At 40.1% G+C, this 19,716-nt stretch overlaps 1 protein-coding gene across 1 annotated transcript in view; it reads right to left on the reverse strand.

The window, feature by feature from the left end:
• The window catches only part of SORCS2 (sortilin related VPS10 domain containing receptor 2), a gene marked incomplete at both ends in the record, with an annotated part of 571,047 nt that overhangs the window by 224,613 nt on the left and 326,718 nt on the right, over positions 1–19,716 (reverse strand). Inside the window, one exon of the mRNA XM_082482792.1 lies at positions 16,565–16,664. Within this exon, the coding sequence (XP_082338918.1) occupies positions 16,565–16,664 (100 nt within the window). The remainder of the gene's footprint in view (positions 1–16,564; positions 16,665–19,716) is intronic.

Consider the following 19,716-nt stretch of genomic DNA (forward strand, 5'->3'; position numbering starts at 1 on the left):
ATCTACAGTCAGGTGTTGTGGAACTAACCTCTGCTTCCAATCTCTGCCAGTCAAATCCGGGCAGAACATGCTTTCTCTTTCCCTGTGCTTCCAGACAAGAATCAACTGTTTAGATTTTGCTGTGAAACTCCTTTACCACACACCTTTTAGTCACACAGCATAATGGTATTACATATCCAACCAAAGCATGTAATCCCTCTGCATACTTGACTGTTACCTCTTTTAGAATCATAGAATCATAATATGGTTTGGATTAAAAGGGACCTTTAAAGGTCATCTAGTCCAACCCCCCTGCAACAAGCAGGGACATCTCCAACTAGATCAGGTTGCTCAGAGCCCCGTCCAACCTGACCTTGAATGTTTCCAGGGATGGGGCATCTACTACCTCTCTGGGCAACCTGCGCCAGTGTTTCACCGCCCTCATTGTAAAAAATGTCTTCCTTATATCTAGTCTAAATCTTCCCTCCTGTAGTTTAAAAGCCATTACCCCTTGTCCTATCGCAACAGACCCTGCTGAAAAGTTTGTCCCCATCTTTCTTATAAGCCCCCTTTAAGTACTGAAAGGCTGCAATAACGTCTCCCCGGAGCCTTTTCTTCTCCAGGCTGAACAATCCCAACTCCCTCAGCCTATCCTCATAGGAGAGGTGTTCCAGCCCTCTCATCATTTTTGTGGCTCTCCTCTGGACACGCTCCAACAGGTCCATGTCTTTCCTGTGCTGAGGGCTCCAGAGCTGGACGCAGTACTCCAGGTGCAGTCTCACGAGAGCGGAGTAGAGGGGCAGAATCACCTCCCTTGACTTGCTGGCCACACTTCTTTCGATGCAGCCCCTTTTTGACCAGGTTGTTTTTATCACCAGCAAATGAAGTCCCCCATCCTTGCCTAGTGCTGGTGATGAAATTGCTTGACCTTCTAGAAAACATACGGTCTTCAAATAACATTTCACACACCTTTCATCTTTATCTTGTACAAGGACTATTTTCCACAGTGTTTGCAAGCTGCTGGGCATAAAAAGTCTCTAATGATTACCATTTTTTCTTCTTTACCAGAGTCAGGGTGCTAAAACTGTGGGCATCACTGATATCTTCTACCAAAATACAAACTCTAAACTACCCAAAGGGTTACATGTAATCAGCTGCTTACAGCCATGAAGACAGATGGCACGGCATATCCGAACACAAAACATGACAAATTTAGGACTACGTACATCTGCAGAATTGACTTTTTAGGATATTTGTTTGGCAGCCAAAGTGTTCTTCAAAATGATAAAAATAAAATTTGATAATGTTTTTTTTGTGGAATAAAGACAGGTTCCACAGGTCTCCCCTCTGGTGACTAACTCAGTAAATCCTACGTGACAAACTCAGTAGTTTTTAATAGGTGAGAAAACAGAAACAAAAATACGCACTGCAGTTTAACTTTTTATTTTATTTTCACTTCTAAGGTTAAAGTTTCAAGATGGTCATGTGAGAAAGAGAGAATAGCTCAGGGCATCTTTCTTTATTATAAAGCTCAAGAAAACTTGTGAGAAATCACAGCGGACTTTCTCTGATTAAAAAAGGCAAAGGTAAAATGGCAGTTGCCAAAATTTTGAGTATGTTGCTTGCTCTTCCCTAGCAAAGCTTATCTGATTGCAACTTGACTCATCAGATGCTGGTTTAACACCTCTTGAGATGCACGAAGTTGATATCTATGCTTCCCTGAAGACAAGAACACATTTTTCAAGGCTCTAGGCTGCCAGCCACACTGCAGTGAAACATATGCTGTCCTGTTACTTCAGATAACAAATAACTTCTCTTTTGTTCAGTGATTCAGCCACACAAATAACTTATTTTGTCTCCTGAGACTTTTGAAACGAGTGAGGTCTCTTCAAATAGGCATCAACTGCATTGCGTTTACTGGGTAATACACTTCTAATGCAGGGCTAGATTATTCCAACCAAGGTATGGTAACTGAGCCAGGCTTTTGTGAGTAGCAGCTAAGGCAATTGGTTGTGACTCTGCTGTTCCCAACAGTAATCCTTATGGGAAGGCTATAAGTAACGCATACCCACCATTATATGTGATGAACAAATATTGACAATATACTGTATTCTGAAATAGTTGGTAAGTAACCTCACTCATGTGAGAGAACCCCATTTACAAAGAGTCTTTTAGATTGAGTAAACATATCCAGGATTACAAAGACATCTGGTGACACAGCTTTGGAAACCTGGAGTACTAACACCAGTCCCCAACTCAACCCCATGAAGCATCACTGCTCCCCTTATTCTTGTTCCTTTGGCATGGAGAGCATTTAGTCTGGATCATAGGTTCCTCACATAGAACTAGTCTCATATAAAGAGGATCATGAGGGGATTAAGAACACCACAGCAACCATTATCACACTTTTTGTCTTTGGTATTTGGAAGCCACCCATCACCATGGTACCCCAGTGTGAACGGGATTCATACCCTAGAGCTTTAGAAAGGGAAAAAGTGAATTTACATAGAGATTTGAACAAGATAATGCCAGCACATTTCTTTGTCCAAAGGAAAGAAACAACACGTTATGAAAGCAGAGCACCGTTTTAAGGTGATTCTTGACCAAAATTGTATCTGATATGCAATTTTGCATCTGATATGCAACTCCCTCAGCTTCCAATGCTGCAGCCAGTGCCTGTGCCAGGCTGCCCAGCAATACAGGCTGACCTGAACGCCGCTGCTGCTCCTGGGGTGCGGGTGCCCAGAAAAGCCCCCTCCAGGCCCATCTGCAGCTGGAAGGGTGGGAGGAGAAAAAGAGAAGTGGAATGGAAATAAGCTGGAAAGAAAAGCTGGAAGGAGAGCCAGTTACACCAGGGAAACACTTTTTCAGGGCTTTCACACAAGCAAAGCCGGGGGAGACACGCCATTTCTAGCAGCTTACCGCTCCCGGGAACTGACTGCTCTGCCTAGAGCCATAAGGAATAAAAGTAAACCGGATCACAGTGACGCCAGACCTCCCCAGGTTATTATTGCAGTTCTCCCTATCTGGAAAATCAATACTCAAAACACACGAAAGCCCAGCACTGTACGCTGTTAAACAACAGTCCTAGATGAAAGGTCATCAAGCTGGAGTACCCTGATTACCATATAATATACCACAACAGAGCTGGGCAAGCCTAAATTGGAGGTTTCCTCCTGATTTTTGTGGTTCCTTAAGAAATCGAAGTAAGCTGGAAACTCAAACCCTTCAGGGAAAAAGCACAATAACATCTTACTGTGCAGCTATCAACATAGGTTTACTGGATTAAAAAGTGGACTGAAAATTTATCGTGCATTCTTCACCTTTCTAAGATCTACTAAAAATGGCTATAGCCTTGAGAATAGACTTTTTTTGAGATTTCTGGTAAAAGCCTGTAGCCCCTACCACAGTAGATGTCATTGCCAGTTTACAACCGCAGTGTTCTCTGGGGATAATTTTGTTAGCTGAAGCTTATAAACTGACCTGCAGAGAAGGCAGAAATGGGGACTCTTGGGTTCTGCCGCTGCAGCACTTGGTGCTTTTTAAATAAACTTATTTGCTAGCGGGAACATTTAGAGATTTAGCTTATGTTTGTGAACATGGCTTAAATGCCATGGCAGGTGGCAGAGTAGTATTAAGGAACAATGAAGTGTCCAACCTCAGCTACTGACAAGCTGCAGTAGTTTCTCCAGTCAAAGAGAGCAGACAAGAGAGAGGGTAAAAACCACCACAAACAAAACCCAGTGTGCTATCAAAACGTGCAAAGATGATAAATAACTGGCAATTACCTAAATCATGGACCACTGAATACAGGAAAAAAGGAAAACATAGCAGTGTCACCTGCAGACCGTGAGCATCAGCCTAATAAATTTGCCTCTTAACATATTAGTTTCAAAGAAAAGGGGAAGAGGATAATCCCCTTATTAATGAATCAAAGAATCCCATGGAGAGAAAAATATAGAAGTAAAGCAGAATATATTATAGCTTTGAGATAAACTCAGAGTTATAAATATTACTTAAGTCAAAAATTTATCAGCTATCAGAGAAAAAAATGTGTAAGATTGTGGCACTTTACTGGCTATTAAAATGCCAGGGCACTTTCAGAAAAAAATAAATTTTGGTCAGAAAATGCTGAAATGACAAGGGTAATGTTTTCCAATGCACATTTTGACAAGTTTCTGAATTCAAATATTAATTTTAATTAGGACTGTTTATTATTTTTATAAGTAAACCTTGACATACTTTTAAAACACTACATTTAAGAGGGTCACAATGTAAACAAAATATTGCACCTAATCTCATCTGGTTTTCCTTATCTGCGCTTCATCAACTCTTTTCAAAGTCTTTTATTTTAATCTGTAAATCAGGATATAATTTTTTCTGAAATTTTCAGAGTATTGAGAAAAATTTCTCACCTTATCCTAACCCAGCCATGCCTTACACAGTAACTGGTTTATAGTAAAGAAGTGTTAATAAAAAGTGAATTCTATGAATTGTGCAGAAACACAGGGCTGATGTTTTCCAACAGAGCATCTAAAATTAAGGTCCTAGATGAAAATTCAGCTCCTTTCTTTGTTTCCAACTATAACTTTTTAAAGATGCAATTCAAATTGCCTCCAACACTTTAGAAAAGCTTTAATACTTCTTTCACTATCATCACAAATTAGCTTTCTATAAAGTTATTACGAAATTGGCTTATAAGTCACATCTTTAGTCTTAGAATGTGTATTGCTGAATATTTTATCAAATTCTGTGATCATCTATTTAATCTTCCAAAACGATACCACAAAAAAGTGTAAAAATTACTTGGTCCTTGCTCAAAGCTAATCATGATCTTACAATTGAAAACACTTCCCAAATTTCAGTCCTTCATTCTGGGAATATTAACCATTCTGATTTTTTTTTTTTCTTTTTTCCAAAAGAAGCTTTCATATATTTGACTAATGATAGACCTTCCACAAGCCCATACTCTCCCTCAAACTGGTAAAAATGCATTTGATTTAATTAATCTATTATTTTGTTGAGGGGCAAAAGGGTAGTTTTGTGCTTCAAGCTGAGGGGCTGGTTTAGACGTGTGGCATATTATTGATTTTCTCTCATTTCTTTCCCAGGCAAGTCAGTTACATCTTTCTGTTTTCACATCTGTAAAACGGAAATCCTATAATCTCCTCAGAATTCCCAAAGCTATTAGCAGGAGACACCAAATCATCTACGCGCATATAAAATTTTGAGATCTTATGGCAGAGTACAACTCACAAGCGGTTTTAATATGGTCTTACAATATACCAAGCAATATTAGAATGGAACATTATCACCTCCTGAATGGCATTTTATTCCAGAAAGGACAGTTTTATAGACTTTGTCCGCTTAAGTCAAGTGAAAAGTTATGGCTGGACCTTGCAACAATATACAGCATGGGAGAGTTTCAGGGGAGCCTTTGGGCTTCGCAATCCTAAAGCACAACAGAAACCCTATATCCCCAAGCTCCACAGAGCAAAGGTGTAAAAGCTGGAGGCCCAGATCGCCTGCTCCTGTGTTACAGCCCTTTGCAGAGCAGAAGAGCATTTCTTGACCCTTCAGCTGCAGCAAGAGAACCGTTGCCTTTGCCAGAGCCCACAGAAAGAACAAAGTGCGAGACACTATTATTCTCCTGGACAGACTCGAACCTTTAGTCAAACCCCCACTAATTTATGCCTGCCTGCACTGCAACACAAACAAACTGTAAAAGCACTTAAACACAGAAAATCCTACAAAGTGATGCAATGTGGAAAAAGATCAGTTCACAGGTATGGCTGAATGAAACAAATAGGACATATATTAGCCTTAAAGAACAACACCAGTGCATTTAATATCTTAAATTGACAGGAGATGTTTGCTTATTCCCAGTGATCCTGGTCTGATTCCTGTCGTCATAGTTACACTGAAAGCACAGCTTTTTATGCAACTAGCAGTCGTCCGTTTTTGACACCAAGTTTTGCAAGATAAACACTCCACAATCCCTCAGTGCTACCTGAGGCACTTCCCTCACCAGACCTTTCCACAAGGTCTTCGTGCGTAGGCTTAGTGTCTTCTGGAAAAGGAGAGCATTTTAAAGTCAAATTTGAATGCTGTTTCAATGTCCAGCTTGGTAATATTGTTTAAAGGACTGACAATAGGATTGTGAACCTGTAAATTGTAGATCCAGCAATTGCAGCAGAAATTAATCCTGTTCCATTCGGGGCAGGTAGTTTAATTTCCTCATTTATGTTACCATCATATTCAAATTACTACCTATGTCCTGAACCAGTCATGCCTGATAAACACTAAACAATCTTGAAAAACATAGGGACGTATTTATAACAATTATTTTCAGCGTGCTGCAAATCTTAAAATGCTGTTCAGTACTGCAGGGATGTGACACAAAAAATACTTTATAAATATGCATTCCTCTTGGAATGGGATCATAAAAATATTCAGCATTTATTTAGGGATCACAGGTGCTCTGCAGACTTCAGTATTATTGTCTTAAGTTTCTAAATAAGGAAACTAAACCAGACTAATTCTGTACTTTTTGCAAAACCCTGTAATCTGACCTCAAGGTACACTGTCAAATCATGTCATGTCACAGTGGTTTTGCACAAGGCAAATGATATTACAAGGCACGAGGCAATGGGAAGCCAGGCTTCAGGGAGGCTCAGGCTTGCTCAAGGTCATAGGAACTGAAGTCAGGTCTCCTGGCTAACAGCTCCCTGATCGAATCATCCTACTGCCGCTGTTGAAGAGATTCATTTTATGAATTATACTCAGGGATGTGTCAGCAGTTTTGTTATTATCCCAAGAAAATTATGATTTTTTTTACATTTTTACATTCTTCTAAATTTTTTTTTTTTTTTTAGAAATGGTAACTGCGAAAGAGAAAGGTTTAATTCAGTCCAGAAATGACTTGCGAGGTGTAAAAAGGAATAATGCTGAGAAATGGAAGAAAGAAAGGCAGGAAAACAAGAAAGCGCTGGAAAAAGATTAAGAGATGGAAGGACAGAAAGAAGAGATGAAGGGTTGCAAAAAATCATTACGAAAAAAATAGGGAGAGAAAAATACTGGCTAGAAACAAAACAAGTTTGCATAGGATTCCTCCTCAAAACCAAATCAGGAATTATAAAGAATCCACCATTCATCCAACAGCAATCTTCTGCTGTGAAGGGATGACAGCAACCTAGTGCATTAGTTACTCCCACAGATGGAAAAAATACGTCTCTAGCACAAGCCTGAAAGAGGCTTCAGAGATAGCTTAGTTAAACATAAGAGATTTCAGTTTCCAGAAGAATCTTTCTCTGTCTGACAGCAACACAGTGTGAAATGGAAAAAAAAAAAAAGAATTCTGTTTTATGCTTGCGTGAATTTTTGAACACTATATTCAAATAAATGTTTACAGGTCGCATGAAAAGCACATGGTTAAAACATATTTGTCACACAGGTCACAGAATGGTCAGGGTTGGAAGGGACCTCTGGAGATCATCTAGTCCAACTCCCCCACCAGAGCAGGGTCACCTACAGCAAGTTGCACAGGACGGCGTCCAGGTGGGTTTTGGATGTCTCCAGAGTGGGAGACTCCACCACCTCTCTGGGCAGCCTGTGCCAGTGCTCTGCCACCCTCAAAGTAAAGAAGTTCCTCCTCATGTTAAGATGGAACTTCCTAAATTCAAGTTTGTGCCCGTTACCTCTTGTCCTATCACTGTGCACCACTGAAAAAAGACTGTTCCCATCCCCCTGGCACCCTCCTTTTATGTATTTATAAGCATTAATAAGATCCCCCCTCAATCTTTTCTCTAGACTAAAAAGACCCAAGTCCCTCAGTCTTTCCTCATAAGAGAGATGTTCTAATCCCCTAATCACCTTTGTAGCCCTTTGCTGGACCCTCTCCAGCAGATCCCTGTGTTTCTTGAACTGGGAAGCCCAGAACTGGACACAGTACTCCACATGCGGCCTCACCAGCCTTTTCAGTAGAAGTTTGCTGCTGCAGGGTGCTGGGACCACTGGGAGTCAGGGCTCATTTCAGAATTAGAAACAGGTAAGCAGTCGTGTTCATCCCTTCTAGTAAATGCCACAAAGAAGGTGGAATAAATAAAATCACTGGCATACTTAAATGTAAGATTCAAAGTAGCTTAGGAGTCCTGTACAAATATTTGTGCCGTGACAGCAAGATTGCAGCAGCTGACTGGTTTAAGCAGCAGTTTCACCCCCAGCAGTGCAGGGGGGTAGCAGCCACGGGGATTCTCAGTGGGGCGAGCATGCTGCCAGCCCTACAAAATGGTTGTAGCAGCAATTTAAACCCTGCTCATTTCCACTGTGCTTCCATGCCAACCCCGGGGAAAAAAATCCTACTGCATCTCCGCCCCTGAGAGAGCCAGAGGAGTTCGTGTGGTCAGCATGAGTAGAGGGAAGTCAAACAGCTGCAGTGAAGAGGAGCAGAATTTGACACATCAGTAGATTGGAAAACGCTAGCAGAGCATGAAGCGTGGAAGCAGGGCCTCGTGCTGCCATTCCATCATTGGGGAAATGAGGAGGAAACGTGCAGGTCTCCAGGAGATGCAGAAGATCCATCAGCAAGCATGATGGATGCGTTTCAAACACTCTACACCATTATTTTGGGGCTGTCTGGAGAATATGCCTACTGTACATTGTCCTTGCAGAATGGTATTAGTCATCTTTCTTCAAATACTGTTTAGAAGTTTTGATATAACCTCCTTAACATTGTCCTCTTGGTTAGCTGTTGCTGCAGTTATACTCTGAGTTAAGATGAAAGAGTTCCCAATTTCCTCTCTTCTGTAACACGGGAACCTTGATACACGCCTCTAGGCACATTGTGATGTTCAGTAAATAATTAGATGAAAGTAATCTCAACACACAGGATAATTGCAATAGATATAAATAATCTAAATTAATCACAGAAAAACCTCATCTTGTGTATGCGCGTTTAGCAGAAACCTGACTCTGTTCTATAGACTTATCTGACCCACTTCATCCTAGCATACTCGGCAACCAATTAAATACTTATTAAGTACCATAAGATGCTTGTTACTAATCCTTTACCATTTCCCCTTTACAATTAAGTTTCTCTCTCTTTTCTCCTCTTTCCTTTTGCAAAGATTCAGCACGGCTGACATAACCACCTCTTCCTTTCTGATTTTATCTGGCACAGATTTCACGCAACCCTGAATTGGTAACTCTGTTCACTCTTCATAAGGACACCTTCTCCCTTGGATGCTATCCCATATATTTTAATTTGCCTCCTCATTGTATTTAATTCTGCAAGCTCCATATTACATAAGAAAATCTTTCAGGATGATATTCTTATGGGAATATATAGCGTTCAAAAAAGATGGGCATGATCCTCACAACCATTGCTTAGAAGACAGCTGTAGCTCTAGCTAGGACACAAGAATGTGTCTGCCATGCTGGACAAAAGCCTAGGTCTCACGCAGGTCTACAGACCTACCGCAGACAATTTTCCTTGATTAATTATTTTGGTTTTCCCCCTAGCAGAGAAGGAATTAAGTGGGTCAATGAGCCCATGGGCAGGCTGGACAAGGGAAACACACGCCCTGCCTAGTGTCCTGCACAGCCAACGTACCAGCACACCCTGAGATTTTTCTCTGGCGTATGGCTCAGACTTAGATTTGGGCCTACGTATAAGAATCTACATTTTAAAATAAAGAGCTTTGACGTGATAGCCTGGTCTAAATTTTGCAAAATTGCCCTTCTTTTCAAACATACCAAATCAAAATCCCAGGTCTTAAACCCCCTCTGGTGTGGAACATTATGCCTTCCCGGTTATGGCTCCTCTCTAACCAGCCACTCGCTCAGCAGCGCACATCGCCGCAGGTGCCGAGGGTAGCTTCAGACCTGCTTTCTACTGTATGCTCTTGATTGACTATTCTTATTTCTCCAAGCAATGACCCCTGCTCATCATAATAGGAAATAAAACCTTGCTGAAAATACGATGCTTGGATTCCTTCTCTTCCCAGAATTACAGGGAGGGAAATGGATGTCTCTCAAGTGCAGAATCATATGCACAATGGTCTCTTAACACTTGCTCACAGGTCTTTTCCATTATCACATAAATCTTTTTTATGTTGTACTCCCACCAACTAGTCTTTTTATTTTTGGCTTCACTACAGTAAACTTAATTTAACATTACAGCTTTTTGGTAGTTGTTGGTCTGCTTTTATGATTAATGAGTTTTAGACAGGAAATTCATAAAAACAGAACAAAAGAATCTATAATAAGCATGCAGCAAAGACAGGACTATTTTTCCTTAGAATTGTATGCCTGACCACAAAAGAATGCAAAAGTTGCACATTAGGCTGCAAAATCACAGCAGAAGGTCAATGTCAAAAACTTCAATTGAGAACTCAACATTAAGCATCAAATAAATTATAGGACAGAATAATAACACGATATAGGATAGAATAATAACAAGAACAATGTATGTTCAAGTGGCACCCGTTTAGCCCACACACCCTCTACCTTGATAATTACCCTACATGCTATGGCAAACCTACACACTAGTCATGGCAGTCTATCGTTCACTTGTATTGTTAGTCAGGTTTGTTGGTTTGGGCTTTTTTGTGGCTTGTTATTTTTTCTTTTTTTAAATGAGGTGCAGCATTTGACCACAGTCTACTCCAGGTGCTGGACTATAAAACATTTATAGGTCAAAGGGAGCAGAACTGAAACAAAAAGATGTAGCAGCAGTTCAACGTTTTGGTAGACGTGCATGCAAAAATGTATTCTAAGACAAAAATGCTTCTAAATCAACAAGATCTGGGGATTCCCTCCTAGGTCCATACATGGAGCAGCATGGAGAAACACACAGAAAATGTCTGCAAAATTTTTATGGAAACCAAACCAAACCCTTCTCTGTCACACTATACAGGAAAATGCATTCATAGCCTACTGTTTAAGAGAGGAGGTGTTACAAGGAGTACAAAAGTGACACAAGAGTGTCACATTCTAGATGCAGCCTGATTTACATACAACATATGCAAAAGCCCTGGTTTCTCAAACACAGCAGGAATCAGTCAGACAGGGAAAGCTGTAGCTCATAGCCTCCATTTAGCCAGTAAATAGCTCAAATACTTTTCTAATAGCCAGATTCATAGGGATTGCTCCATATATGTTTTTAATTTTCAACTGCTCCACTTTCTGTTTCTCAGAGATTTATCTTACTTTTTCCACATATACATACTCACACCCCATCAAACAGCATTCATCAGTTCTTCCGCCTGTATGGTTTGGTTTTGGTGGTGCTACATGAACCTCTGCCATGGATGGTGACTGCCAGCTAACAGCTCAGTGAAAGCTCTGACTGTTTTAACCTATTGAGTTCCACTTGTATTTAATAGCTTCCTGGCTGTCAACCAGGCAACTGCTCATCAGCTGTGTGTGTCAATAAAATCTGGGATTTCTGCATAGGACAATCCACTTACTAGCAAATTATGAGTGAAAAAAAAAATAAATTACTGAGCATACGTCTGGAAGCATTTGGAAAATCTGATGATGAATTGAACAGTCCCAGACAGAAATCTTCAGCAAAATGATGCCGTCAGGTTACATCAGAGCTCTGGTGGTGCATCACTAGAATAAAACTGAATGGTGACACTGCTTATAAGGAAAGAATACATCATGGTAAAGAGATGATGCATCACAACATACGGACTCATATTCTACAGTTTCACAGTGAAACCTTCCTGAAGTAACTACTCAGGTTATTGCAAGGAATATTCTGCAGTTGACAACTTCTACTAATAAAAGTGTAAGATAATTCTGCTCTCTATATTTGCAGACGTTCTGGTATGGTCTCTAAGGAAATTGATACTTGAGTAGAATTATTCCTTACAAGTAAATGTAGTCATACTATATTTTGACAGCTTCCACTAACAATTGTTTTGCTCTGAAAGACAAATGTCAAAATGCTGTAGGACTGCATTTACCTGTAAGTGCTTACAAACATTGCTCAAGCCAGTTGCATCTCGGGAAATGCTTTTATAGCTGTGGCAAATACCCTTTGGAGATCATGTGTAATTTATACTACTTTAAAGTATCGGGAGTTAAAATCTTGTACAGGATAGCCTATATCCTTATTACTATCTTAAGTGTTCCGCGTGGTTTGTCAAGCAAGAATATACGTTTGTTGCCTTGCTTTTGAGGTTGGAAAAACATGCAGCTATTGGTTATTGTGACAGCTGGGAAATGGAAGTGCTCAACCCATCTAACTAATAAGTCAGTGTATGCACAATCGACATTTATTTTCTCTTAATATGAAAAGCCTATATATACACTGCTCAGCTGCCTCTTTTCCAGAAGCAAATAAACAGAAGGATGTATGCACCAGTTGCATTAGCACCAATGAAAATTAACCTTGCGCTGAATGTGGGAAAAGATCAGTGTGTTCACCCAACTCCTCCCCAGCAATATTTTGTCAATAATTTAGCTTAGCGAAGCTGAATTCTGCTAACTTTTGTCTTTGTAGAAAGAATTTACTTTGTTTAGCTGACTCCAGATTGACACTATGGAAAGCATAATCCCATACTCCAAGAATCATTTGCATCACTTCCAAATCACAATTATAATGCTGTTTTGGAACACAGAGGATACAAATCAAATTATTTCCCCCACATGGTACATTATAGAATCCCTGCCCTATTTGATGCTATTGGCATAGAGTAATTACTTTAAAGGAAATAATTATGCAACTTCCATTGTTTAAAGTGCAGGAACATCCCTTGTCAATGCACAGCACTTCAAGGCCTGCATAGAGTAAGGTTATTTTATTTCACAGATCAACGAAAAAGTGCTTCAAATAGAGAAGTTAGCATCAGAGGGCTTACATAGGAGAACTCACCTTCATTACTCTACAACTTTCCAAAACCGTGTCAAAGAGTTTCAGTGTCTCTGGTTGCAGGTTTATACAATAGTAAAAACAGCCAGAATGCAAAGCAAATATTAATGCATCCTCAGGAAGTGTGAACTCTTAATTACAGTGTTACCTCATCTATTACTCTGTTGTTTCATTTTGTTTCATAGGTTTACAGGGAGCCTACAGGGTCTTTTGCGGGTAGGTGCGAATGTCGTCTACTTGTGCTGCTGGCTGGCTGCAATTCAGCTCTAAATTACAAACAACACAGCCACAGTTCAAGCCTCCATCCCAGGATTTCATCAGAAAGGCTCATTCAAAGCAATACACAGAGCCCTCTAAAGCTCTACTCTCAGAGGTTTGTCATCATTTCTTGTCAAAACTGGGTTTCATAGCTTGAGTCCTGTGGTAGCCGCAGCAACACAATTTCTGCATCGGAGTTCTGCTGCGTTCAGCCAGAAAAAGACCCAGACTGAGTGAATTTACCTCAATCGTCAAACGATTGTGTAGATATGACCTTGATACAACTCCGTCCTGATTCATCTCTTAGACCCATGAACAGCACTCATCGCAACTCGTTCATAGAAGGGTAAGAGAGTAAAGGAATCTGCCACTTCTTTGCATGGATTTTGTAGGGTTTATAAATTGCTTCCACCAGCTAGTTCAAATTCCCCAGCATTCCTGTAAGTTTACCTTGTAATTTTGTTCTTTTTTATACAATCTCGCTTCCATGGAGCACTACGTGAAAAGGCTGCTGCTGTACCCTCTACATCTGCTAACGCACTTCTTCATGAACAACATTGTAATTCTGTGGAATTTTAACTTCTTAAACAATGGGGTAGGGAAGATAAGATGCATAAAGTATTTTTCATTTTCAATCCATCTTAAGAAAATGCAAACTAGAGCAATTCATAGGGACTGAAATTTCCAATACAATTTCCCATTTGCCATATAAAGCTCACTTATATGTCCATTGGTCTGAATGGTATAACTCACAGAGTTGAGGCATGTTGGGTGAAAGTCACTCCAGGAGTTGGTATACCAGTAGAGATAAACTGAAGAAATGTCAGTCCAAGAACTAGACCGGAGTCTTCTAGCAAATATTTTATCTAGCTGCATTCCAAACCGAAAATCGTCTTCTATCTCTTTGTACGTCTTTGTAGGAAGCTGCAGTGGGTTGAGACTTTGTTCAGACCCACAAGAGTCACAAAGTCATTTATAGAAACGTCCACAAGCTCATTCAGTCTTACTCTCACAATTACAAAGAACTATGAATTTAATAGGATGAACTGCCTGGAGGTACCCACATTTCTCCACTGACTTCAGAGGGAGAGGGCTTGACTAGGCACCTAAATTGCACAGAGCTAAAACCAGGTGAGGTTAATGCTCTGATGACATTGAGGTGGAAATGATAAGCATTAAATTTGCAGTATCAGTTCTTCCACAGATGAGGTCTACAATGGGTAAACAGAATGAAAGCATACAATAACGCTTAATGTGCAAAGTATTCAAAAATTACCCATCAATGTCTTTTATCTCTGCTTTTGTGGATATTCCCAGACTCTAAATGCTAAGTGGTAGCATGGGATTTACTTCGCGTTAAAGTACATGCTCAGTTCCACTACGCACAGTCAGCACTCCAGCACAGTTTCCATTTTCAGCACATTTCAAAAGATGTGAACTGATTGACAAAACCCCAAACCATAATGATCTGAAATGAAGTCTAGTAGCACCAGGAACGAATGAAAGCCTGAGACTTTTGCTCGGCTCTGAAAAGAAAGTCACAGCTCTAAATGTTCTGTCCCACCTTACCGCAATTCAGCTGAAACGGATGGGCAGGGAGACGTTTTCTTCCATCTTTCTAAATAGCTTTTGTGAAATCAGCTGATCATCTTCATTAGTAACCTAATCAAATGTCCAACACCAGAAAAGTTGCCATTATGACTGACAAAGTTCTTATGAGATGGAGACTTCCCCCTTACCTGCCACATGTGACTGCAACACCTCCAAGACCAGTTTGATGCTGTTGGCTACAGAATTTAGCTTCAAATGCTTTCACCATTTTGGTACCGTGTATGTATGTATATTTGCATGTAGAAATATGTCTCTGGCATTGTTTACGGGCCCTAGAAATCCATTCTTCTCTGCTGGTTTTGTTGTTTGTATACTATCAAACAACATCTTTGCAGAAGGAAATCTCAGCATAAAACCAGAGTATTTAATGGCTAACCAAAGAGACTTTCTATAACAAATGGATTCCAATATGATATTAGTTTACAATGAAGGCTTTGTATCTCCAAGAATTTCAAATTGTCTTGAGCAGAACATAGATTTTTCTACAATAGGGTTAACACGAGATTTTTTGTGAACATTGGTGTGTTCTTCAGGCTTGAAATTCAGGAGTGATCTTACCTCTGTTTACTTTGCCCGACAACTGGCACAAGCACATTGTCACTAAACCCCCCTGTGCTTATGCAGGCTTTTATGCTTTAGCTGGGTGAGCTGGGAAAAATCCTCCACAGAGCTCTCATCTGTCTCTTACTTTTAGCTTTTATTCCCAAAGCTGAAATGACTGAGGATTTTTTTTTTTATTATTCTTTTGGACTTGAAATCACCAGTAGATCTTATCTCTGAGACACAGAGTCTGTCGAAACTTTGTGCTTGGTGGTAGTTCCACTTCAAGAAACAAATAATTTCTGACTTTGCAGCAGATTGAAAATGTATTACCAAGCTCAGGAATAACATAGCTTGGGTGCAAAACCTCCAGTGACAATTGCAAGAGAAATAAAATATGTACTTAATCATCCAGGGAGCCTCGCTGAGTTCCACTGATTTTTGATTAAGCAGAACAGACAGATAAACACAACTAACATTGTCCTTCCAATCAGTGGCCTCTGCATGAAATCAATGCTTCTGTATTACACTGGAGTTAAAAGGCTCTTATCAAGAGAAAATTCTTATTTCATGAAAGACCTACTGTGCTTGTGTTATTCACAATGTATTCCACAATTCTTGCTGTTTAAATCACGGGCATTTTGCAGACATAGAAGGGTTGTTATTGGGTTTTTTCCCCATAATCGCTCTTCCTGTTGCTTCTAATATAACATCCATTGTAAATACACTCAATGGGTCAATTTCGTTCTCACTTAAAAAGTCCACTTAATCTTCCTAGGCTCCATGAAAAGCTTTTTGGTTAAGTATATGATGCAGGAACATTTTTTGAGAAAGAGTTTCAAGGGGAGGGTTTTTTATTTTTTAATTAAGGTTTTACACAGGATAAACATCATTCTCAATGACAGCCTGCCCAATCCCTAGGCTTTATATTACAGAACGTGCAAGGGACTTTGAAATTGTGCATAAAGGTTGAAGAGGTTGAACACTAGTCCCAGAATTTAGGTGCATCTGTGGAAACCTACGGGAGTTGTTTTTCCATTACTGTGGAAAGCTCCATGGAAGTTCCATTTCCAGCAGTCAATGGCCTCAAAAGTTTTCATACTCCATCAAGGCATATCTCCCTTTCTATATTATTCAGCAAGAATAAATATCCCACTTCCATTTGTCACAAATTGATCTAAGGTGACCTGCAACTTTGTGAAATCCACTCCCCTATATTTTGAAAACCTGTAAAACACACTTCACATAATTATAGTCTCAGCTGCACCACAAAACATCTTTTTTTTTGCCACATACCTTTTTTTTGTTGGTGGGACAGATGTAGAAATTGTCAATAACTGTGGAAATCCCAGGCTGCAGATTCAACTTTGTGTACAACGTCCCAAAATCTGAGGACCTGAAAGAAATCAAACAGGTCTAAGTGCTCTCTTCTAAAAGCTTCAGCATCAAAACTCTGCAAAAAAAAACCCGCTTTGTAATAGTAACTATCCCTTTTCAATGCTTCTCTGCCATCCTTTTGTTCTTTTCAGTGCTCATTAGCTCAAAGAAACTAAAAGAAACCTACCACTACTGAGAACATTTTTCTAGATTTGAAAGAACATGGCTAGTTCCGTCTGTATTTTGCAGTTCTGTGCAATGTTAGTTTTCATCCTGACACTGCACGGTGCAGTTACAGAAGCACAACACGTACACCTTTCCATAACCACCCGCAAGGTGGGAAAAAAAAAGCTAAGCAGAGCAAAGGCTATTGGCAAGTACTAACAGCACTTCCTCAGCTATGCAGAAATAGAAGACCTAACTTCAGAGCCTGGTGTTGCATAAGGGAATGATTTGGCCCGTGATCTGGAAGGTTCGCAATGGACCTCTACCAGAATTCATACTTGATAAAGGTATCTATCCACTCCTCCGGCTCTTTTTAAGAGGATCACTAAATTTCGAATGAATAAAAACAAAGTCAGGACTTGATCATCAGTACGTCATATGCACGAATCTGTGAATATTTCAAATGTGGGCACTCAGCAGAAATTGTTTCATACTTCTGATAAAACTACAGTGAAAAATGGCATCCGTGCCTTGCACCTGTATCAGCAATGTCTAGTATGAAAAGAACACACAAGTAAAATGTTAATATAGGAAAACGTTAGTTAGTGAAACTTAAAGCAAGTCACATCCAAAATCAAATCACTTTGGATGAAGCCTCGTTTGTTCTATATAGGATCAACTTGCACCATATGGTCTCTCCATATTTACAGTTTTTCATTTTGCATTTGGAAGGGGACTTGGACACGTTTAAGACAACTCTCCCTTCTTCACCAAGAAGCCCTCCCTAAGACAGGTGGTTGGTGGGAGAACTTCCAATTTATACTCCCTTTTTTCACTGAAATAACAATCTCCTTTAACAAACAGAGATGAAGGTGCCCTGCCCAGTACCTTTTCATTATTTGAACAATTGGGAACATGCAACAGCTCTCATGTCCAAGAGAACCAGGATGAGACCTCCGTCCCCGGTGTGGCACTGTGGACTGCTTATGCAGTGATTTCTGCCCTATAGCCCTATTCTACCATGTTCATTGCTCTCCGGTGGGCTCTGTTGTCTCACACTCTTTGCCCAGGGGAGTCACTGCTGAAATTCGTAGGAACATGACTGAGTACAGCAAGAGAGAAAAGTGATAAGCCAAATCCCTGGCTGAGTGTGTACACCTTGACAGGTGGCTCACAGCCTGAGGTCTCCTCCAACCCGCCTGAGACAGAAAGGTCCTCGAGGGGTGGTGCCTGGAGCATTGTGTGCTCACCCTGTGCCCACCCATGTCCCAGCCCTGTCAAGGATGTCACTTAAGTCATGTGGTACAAAGCCAGAGGCGGCTACCTTGCTTTCACACATCCAGCTTTCCATGTGACACAAGAACTTTCAGCTGTGGTCATGAAGCAGCTTTCTGTATCTTTGGCCTCACCAAGCATACTGGGCACAGAATTACATGCCTGGATCAGGTCCTAAGGGACACCAAATAAAGAAGCGTTCATATTCACCTTGTTTTTCTTCCCTCTCTACCAGTCAAAAAGTGACTGGGCAGAAGCCTATGACACACAGACCACACTCAGCCTGAAGTTAAGAGTTTACCTATTTTATACTGACATCTGAATGGATTTGATCTGGTTTTTTTTCCCCCCATAATGTTGCTTCACCTGCAAATATACAACAATGCATTACAAAAGTTAATGGAATCATAGCAATTCAGTTTTGACAAATAATTGTGTAGAAATCAAATACATATAATTGCACTGCACTGGATATTCAGCACCAAGCTAATTACAATTCTAAGGGGAATACGACGGACACTGCTAAACCTAATTTGCCAGAGGTGTTTGACAGAAAAGAAATTAAAACAAAGACTAAAATACTGACTTCAGCCAGATGTAATGAAATCATTCAGAACAAGTATGTATGATGGAAACAGAACTTACTGTATTCTCTTTGAGGACGGACCATCAGGTCAGTGGCTTGCCCACTATTAACATCCTGAAATAATTCTCTGAACCTTAAAGATGACCCAGTTTACTTAGAGGAGGCAGCTCCAGAATTAATACAATGGGACCACTGAAGAGTGACACTGCAGGAGGGACGGTGGCTGCAACTATATCAAGGTATGAAAAGAGTACAGGCAGGAAGCCCAGAGAAGATAAGCCATTTCAAAGATAAAATGTTCCAGTCCAAAATTTCCTCTTCTAATTCTCATGACTTATAAAAAGTACTACAAGAAAAAAGTTGTAACAAAAAGAATGCACTAAGGTAACTAGGATATTTTCAGACAAAGGTAGAAAACATATATAGTCAAAAATCTTTTCTTTTCTGGTAAAAATTAGCTATCTTAAGGCAAAAAAAAATAAAAATTCCAATCTGAGACAACAGGCTAATGCAGATCCATAAAGGTACACCATGTCTAAGCAGGAAGACCTGGATTGGCAGAAGATCTGTGGCTCTATGGAGAAATCTATTCAGACTCCCAAAACTCTTTTACTATAATCCAGCCTTGAGGGAGCCCAGGAATGTCAGCTACTCTTTGAGACATTTACATACAAGAGGACATAGTTCAAGGACATCATTCAAGGGAAGCACTGCCCAAAATAATTGGTTTTCCAATTCTGCTAGAATCCAGAGAAAAGAGGTCACTACAATTTTTTTACTTGAGATATAAATTCCAAGTTCCTGACTCTGCGTCTATAAAGAATTAACATTTTGTAGCACACAGCTAGAACAGAATTCCCTGTAATTGTACTACTGGGCTACAGACAGGGCTGGGAAGGATGAATTCTGGGATCTCAGAGCATGCCGTTGTCAAGAATATATTAAGAAGAAGCACAAAATGTGTTTTATAGCAAATTCAGGAGAGGAGGAGCCCTTTGTGCTCTTCTACTCATAAAGAGATTTTTTGTGTGTGTTAAAAACCAAA

This window comes from Vanellus vanellus (assembly GCF_965231255.1).
Source record: "Vanellus vanellus genome assembly, chromosome: 4".
Lineage (NCBI taxonomy): Eukaryota > Metazoa > Chordata > Aves > Charadriiformes > Charadriidae > Vanellus > Vanellus vanellus.